The sequence below is a fragment of the Littorina saxatilis genome, linkage group LG14 (genome assembly GCF_037325665.1).
Source record: "Littorina saxatilis isolate snail1 linkage group LG14, US_GU_Lsax_2.0, whole genome shotgun sequence".
Taxonomy (NCBI): domain Eukaryota; kingdom Metazoa; phylum Mollusca; class Gastropoda; order Littorinimorpha; family Littorinidae; genus Littorina; species Littorina saxatilis.
Window position 1 is genome coordinate 18,401,118 of NC_090258.1, and position 7,500 is coordinate 18,408,617.

At 41.5% G+C, this 7,500-nt stretch overlaps 1 protein-coding gene across 1 annotated transcript in view; it reads right to left on the minus strand.

Annotated features, from left to right (window-relative positions):
• The window catches only part of LOC138946660 (uncharacterized), a 2,382-nt gene extending 1,504 nt beyond the window's left edge, over positions 1-878 (minus strand). The window contains exon 1 of the mRNA XM_070318086.1: positions 527-878. Within this exon, the coding sequence (XP_070174187.1) occupies positions 527-764 (238 nt within the window). The 5' untranslated portion in view covers positions 765-878. The remainder of the gene's footprint in view (positions 1-526) is intronic.
• Positions 879-7,500: the final 6,622 nt, after the last annotated feature.

Genomic DNA, 7,500 nt, shown 5'->3' on the forward strand with positions numbered 1-7,500 from the left:
AAGTACTTCTTCTTCTTCTTCAGCGTTCGACGATGGTTGTGTCCAGATTCTTTGGCCCGTGATGTTGACGAAGCCGGGCTGTGATACAATCAATACAATACAATACAATACAATACAATACAAGAATACAATACAATCACGATAATATACAATACAAAAAACAAACAAAAAACACAAGGTGCACCAGTTAATAATTACAGGGCCGGACCAAATGAGTTGTAAGGGGGGGCTTCCTCCTTTTTGGGGGGGAGCAAATCAGCGAAGTGGCGAAGCCACAAGCGCGCGCCTGCTAAGCAGGCGCGCGAACTAGGGGGTCCAGGGGCATGCTCCCCCGGACATTTTTTGAAAAACGGTTAAAATCTGTGCAATCTGGTGCATTCTGGGCCTTGTTTTGAGGGTTAAGAGCAGCATTGTTTTGGTGGTAAAACTAACAAAAGTCAAAGCAAGGTACATGCTTTTTCCAGGGGTGGGGTTCCGGAACCCCAGGAACCCCCCCCTGGGTCCGGCCCTGAATTAACACACTTACCAGCTTGGAAGACGCACACGGGACAGCACCCATTGAATTCTCGTCTCAGAACCCTGGGAGGGGTACACTGCGGTCTGACGCAAGAGACGGCGGCACATCTGGCAGGCAACGGACCATCCGGTTCTACACCGTTGAATTGTGCGGCAACATGCGTCATCATCATCATCGTCATCAGCGTCGTCATCATAGTCGCAGCAGCGAAGAAGACAGCAGCATTGGAAACCCTTAGTGCTGACATTGTGAAGGAGTAGCGGTTCTGTGGTGGTGAAGCGATTAAGAAATCTCGAGGGAATTTGAGTAGAATGGGATAAACGTTGCTGGATCTGTTGCTATATAGTCCGTACACTAATGTTACGTGACATGCGTGTCGGGGCGTCTGCACTCCTGCTTTGATTAAATGTAACCCTACCCCCACATACCCCTCTCTTTCTCATATGACATGTGTGTGTGTGTGTGTGTGTGTGTGTGTGTGTGTGTGTGTGTGTGTGAGTCTGGTTGTGTGTGTGTGTGTGTGTGTATTTGTCAGTGTATGCGTGTGTCAGTGCCAGAGTGTGTGTGTGTGTGTGTGTCTGTGTGTGTGTGTATGTGTGTGTGTGTGTTTCAAGTGTGTGTGTGTGTCAATGTGTATGTGCGTGCGTGCGTACGTGCGCGCACGCGTGTGTGTGTGTGTGTGTGTGCATGTCTAGTGTGTGTCTGTGTGTGTATCTGCCTGCCTACCCGCGCGCGCGTGTGTGTGACTGTGTGGGACTGCACGTGTCTGTGATATAGCTGTCAAACGACATTGCTTGTGATCTTTGTCATCTAGGACCCACATCAAAGTGCACGCTGATTTGTATTACCTGTCAGAATGTTGACCTAATTATGTTTATGGTAACGTTGCATCAGAACTGACAAGATCAAGGATAACAGTCGTGTTGATGTGCAAGCACGCTTCTTCCCCATCCTGAACTCAGGTCAAAATGAGTTACTTCCCTTCGGATCTCATTTATCCCTTTGTTTTCCTTTTCTGGAGAGGAAATCGATTTTTTACATATTTAGAGCTTTTCGTAATGTGTTACACACACTGGGTGGCCGAGTGGTAACTCACTTGCGCTCGGAAGCGAGAGGTTGCGTGTTCGACCCTGGGTCAGGCCGCAATTTTCTCCCCCCTTTCCTAACCTAGGTGGTGGGTTCAAGTGCTAGTCTTTCGGATGAGACGAAAAACCGAGGTCTCTTCGTGTACACTACATTGGGGTGTACGTGTGCACGTTAAAGATCCCACGATTGACAAAAGGGTCTTTCCTGGCAAAATTGTATAGGCATAGATAAAAATGTCCACCAAATACCCGTTTGACTTGGAATAAAGGCCGTGAAAGGTGAATGCTCGCCTAATAGGCTACTGAGCTTTACTGGCCGATGTGAATGCGTTATATATTGTGTGTAAAAAATGTCTGTTTGTCTGTCTGTCTGTAAAAAATTCCATTTCAAACGGCAGAAATTAATATGTAAGCGCCTAGGGCTATATCTAGATTAGGCGCATAAAAATGATCACAATAATAATAATAATTGTCAGTAAGTACTGGTGTCACATGACTGATGTGAACCAGTTGATTGGCTAATGGCGATGCGCTTAAATCTGTTAGCGCACTCCTGGAGTGCGCTAACTTTTCCACAGAGCGTATTCTTACACCCTTTGCCAAAGCGAGACTGTACTCTCATCCTCAGAATTAATTAATGACATGTAGCTTATATTCTCCACAATACCAATGATTATGACCATAAATGTCCTGCTTTTCAATTAAAGCAGAAGTGTTGTTTTTCTGACAGATTGCATGCGCCTGTGCCGCCCACAGTTGCACTGATCTAAAAATAGAACCCGCTGTGTCTAATTTTTCAGTTTCGACTTGCGAAGATTCCTCTCATAATTATGCCATGTTGGTGGCATGTACCTTATTATCCACATTACCAAATGATGAGTTAGTATACAATTCCCAGCAGCTAACAGAAAACACAAGTGTTATTCCGATAACGTCGCAGCTAGATCAGCACGTAGCAGACTACACTGAAATACGACTGCATCTGTTCAGTAAATGAATGCTTTCCGTTTATTTTAAGGCAAGAACAATCGGAATCGAAAACGTGTAGGGTTTAGAACGTTCTTACCACATATAAGACTTATTACCAGCCTGCTTTATGTGTGCAGACTCAGTGCAACGGGACGAGCAATTTTTGTTTTTGAAATGAGACTCAGTGCAATAGCCTAGCAGACGACATAAATCCCGCTCAGCAAATTAACATGTTAGGCAAATGTGAACGATAAAACGATGGGGATATAATACGTGTAGGGTTCAGAGCATTCTTACCGTTCATATTTAGTACCAGACTCCCCGATGAGGGAAGATACCACACGAAAAACATGCCACGTTTATTTTGAAAATGGGCTTTCCGTCGACCTTGGCAAGGGGCACAACTCTGCACAGTCAATCTGTCGAAGCTCGATGAAGGTTTCGAACCGCAAATAACTGAAAGCACAGTCCTTTCTCCGAGTTCAAATGAGAGAAAGATCATCACTGTTTAGCTTAACGCTACACTGGAATTTACCAACAGAAATTAAAACAAGAGTTTGCGTGTGATGAAAGCACAACACACGAGACAGCCCACACAAAAGTAGATCTTCTATACGACCTGACCACACAGTTATGCCTATTCAAATGCGCGTAGCAAAATGTGCGTGTTGTATCTTCTTTTTTCTCTGGCGGTACCGACAATATCGTTATTGAAACAATCCCAGTGCACTAAGGGATTTATAGAGCAAATCTCGAAAATAATTATTGAACTCAGCGCTATGCGCTTCGTTCAATAATGAATTTTCTCGATTTGCTCTATAAATCCCTTAGTGCACTGGGATGTCTCAATAACTTAAATAATAAGCAGATTCGCGATCGTCGATAATGATTTTTCATGGTGTTGTGTAATTTTTAAATTTAGAAAGGAATTGTTATATGTAAGACACTTTCAAGCAAGCTATCTTTCGCGGATGTATAAACAACTCCAAATATGGCAAAAGTGTCACGTGATAATCAACTTTGTCACGTGATCATAACAAAATGGCTACGGAGCAGACGACTTTTTCCCTAACCAGTTGGGAGTGATCACAGGAGCTTGTATCCAACCACCTGTCGAAAATTATTTACTCCTGCATGCTTATTATTTACTGCTGCATGCTTACTCTTACTACTTATTAGTAGTAAATAGTAGTAGTAGTAGACTGTATGGAATAAGGAGCAAATATATGGAATAAGGAGTAAATAATGATCGACCGGCGATTGGATACAAGTTCCTGTGGGAGTGATGCAACAATATTAGTGGGGCTCCTATGTTGCAAAATCATTCAAATCATGCAACAAACACCAAATTAAGCAAATATGAAGAGTTTTATGTGCTTAACAAAACCTGATACAGAGCCATCGCGAAAAATAAAAAAATGGGTAGTTTTTAAACAATTTTTCAAAATGGCCGCCAGTGTAAACGGTTGGGTATGTTAGGCATATTTCACTTCATGTGATTAACAGCAAATTTGGCGTAAATGGACATTTGCTTTTGCTTAACAAAACCTGATACAGAGCCACCGTGAAAAAATTAAGAAATCAGTAGTTTTTTTACAATTTTCAAAATGGCCGCCAATAAAAGGGTATTTAGGCATTTTTGATGCTACAAGACATTCTCTTGCAATAGAAACTAACACAAACACATTTTTAAACAAAACAATACATGTATTGTTGGTGCAGAGAATGATTGGACGGTGTGGGTGGCAGGGTTGAAGAATTTGTGGATTACCTAAACTGTGCAAAAATAAATATATTGCACCAATTTTCATACCAAAACGAAAACATTCATTCCTGTGCTGTTATATTCAATGTATGCTATTGAGGGCACTCAACTTGGCTAACTGGAACACTTTTAAGATAAAAGGTGGCCTTTACATGGGTTATTTGACCGCCGCCCAAATAAGGGTACCCCCAAAATAAAACTGATAAAAATGTAATGTATCAACTCAAAAGTCGACTAAAATTCATAATCGCTGTATTTCGAAAACGTTGTTTGTTCTCATGTGTTTACACAACTAGCACATTCCGGCAAGTGTCTATACTCAAAAGAAACTTTGGCAGTACTTGAAACAACCATCTGTCATATATACATGCGAAGTCAAAAATATGTGGGATGTAAGTCAACAAACCTGTGGCAGTTTTTAAAATATTATTTCGTGAAGATTTGAAAGTGTACTCAAACGGTTGAACTACGCCTCGTGCGTAGACACACATTCCTGAAAGTTTCAACGCAACCCACTTGGTCATTGCTACTTGGACTTGGGTATCCCTCAAATTTGACACATAAACATCTCATCCGTGAGATCGACACATACATCAGTAGATACAATGGCACAACACTAGAAATATGCAAGATGGCGAAATAAAACAACCTGTTCTGGATGGATAATCAAGTTGACTTTCTCTTCGTATACAACAGTGACCCAGTTGTGCCTCAGGAATTGTCGTCGGCTTTTTAAAAGGTACCCGAAGTTTTTGTCACATCTCTTTGTCACGTCAAGGGTATCCTTATTTTGACGGCGTAAATGATGATGTTAAAAAAAAATGTGTCAGATAGCGAAGATGCGAGCCTTTAATGGCATAGACAGTTTGAATAAAATGACACAGGAATAAAAGTTTGAGTAGGGGTATGAAAATGGGTGCAATAATATTTTTGCACAGTTTAGATGCTGACAGTTTTCACAGGCATGTAAGCACATTTGCAGAGAGCTGTGCTCTGCAGTCCTTCTTAGCAGCATTTGCAGCGTTTTGTTGTACAGCTCTTCTTGCAGGCACACCTCATGAGTTCTCGGCACACGCTGGATACCTCTTGAAAGCTCGTCCAGAATGACTCCCACTTTCCAGCCTTGAACTGCCAGCCCACAGAGTTTGGAAGTCTAATAGGTAGATGGCTCTTCTCAATCTCATGTCCTGTAGCAGCATCTGCACTTGTAAGGGGATTATGGTCAATTTGGCAGCTCTTTTTACTGAAGAGGTACCGTCTAGCACTGTTTACACCCAGTACGTTGCTGGTTTTGTCCTACAAATGTACACCAAAAAGCTCTTGTGCTGCCCTGTCAGTGGTACTCAGCTTACAAAGAGGAGCAGACAACCTGAAGAAAGTTTGAGTGACGTCTTCAAATGCTTGCCATACTTCCCAAGCCTTCTGATTCCCCAATACCATTGAAGAACGACATAGTGTCACAGCCTGTAAGGCTATGCAAAATGGGCAGACAGGGTGACTTCTCTTGGCCAATGGCTTTGGCAATGTGGCGATACACTTCACGAGCAGAAAAAAACGCAACACAGCTGGAATGAGAAGCAGACTGTCTGGCCTCCTCTACATCCATGGTGCAGGAAATCAGCCTGGGGTACCCTTCACACAAAAGATGAAAAGTGACATTTTTATTTGAATGTATTTGAATAATGTTTACTATCTCAGAGAGTCGGTCAAAGCCGGGTTAGCAAGTCTTCACACAACAGACCAAAATGAAAGAAAATTGTATTTCATGAATTCGTATAATTCTTACTGTTTCAGGTTAAAAAAACAAACAAACACAGTTTCCAGTGACCCAACTGATTCTGGAATCTTTCTGACCGCTACATTTATTCGCTTCAAACAGTCGCTAACAGAATGTTGACCATAGTGAGGGTTCGTACGTTAAACCCATCAAATTCACAGAGGTCGCTTACAAATGATGTGCAAACATGTTCCAATTAATACAAATAACAAAATCTTACTGTTAAGATGTATTAGGTAACAAACCTTGATACAGTAGTACTAGTGAAATCAGCTCCCTTCTGTGGCACCGGAATAAATGCAGAACGCTTGTTCCCAGGAACCGGTATGTGGTGTAACTCTTGTATATATCCTGTAAAAATAAAATTCACACCAATGCAAGGTCAACTTAAAATTAGCAAAAGGATGAGAAACAAGCAACAAACCAAAATTGTAAAACTCAAAGAGCGGTACCTCTTCATTTTTCAAAACCACTTATCTCATTTGATTAGCATACACTGTATGCTTTTGTCTGTTACCTACCGTCTTTGAAAGTTTGATCACAACACTGTAAAGACATGGGGAGTGGAGTGTTTTTATCTCCAGCTGGTCATCCTACTATCTGGCCTACCCTCACTCAGTTTTTGACTCTACCCCTCCCCACCTTATGGAAGTCCTTAACGTAGGCAGGACTAATCATTTATCATACCATGAACAATCTCTTTCTCCTCGCCTTTTATTCAAAGTTCGTTTAATCTGTTTAAAATCACCAGCGTGGCGATCATGATTTCCTTACTTGTAATCAACAGATAGATCTAGATCTATCAGCATCACAATCCAGCTGATGAGCTATTGCAAGATTAAACAAAGTCTCTGCATTTCAGCGCTTCACCCGATGAATAACAGACCCCAGGGGAGAATTAAACAGTAAAATGATGTGACATTGGTGAATGGATGCGTATTCTTGAAAACTTACCTTCAGAAACGTTGTTTTCGCTCAAATCAAAACACGCAATGTTGCGGAGGCCGCCATCTTGAATGTTCATGCTGCGGATATATAAAATTCTAAAAACGATCAAATTAAATACCAGAACACAAAAATACCCATAACAGTATTTATGTCATGCATGTGTTATCAGCAGACAACTTCTGGTGCATGGTAAACCATTGAATTTTACATTTGCTGAGTTGGGAATATTTACTGCTGAGCGCTTTTGGTACGAATTTCGTCTGCTGTAAATGCAGCCTTTTATTCCCTATCAAAAACAAAAAAAACCGATTTCTGAAGTGGCTCTGTATCTGAAATCCCTTAAATAATTATAAGGAACAATATCACAAAGTATGATGTTTGTTGCAAGATGTGAATGATTTATGAGTGCGTCTGCAACATACGAGCCCCACTATATCAC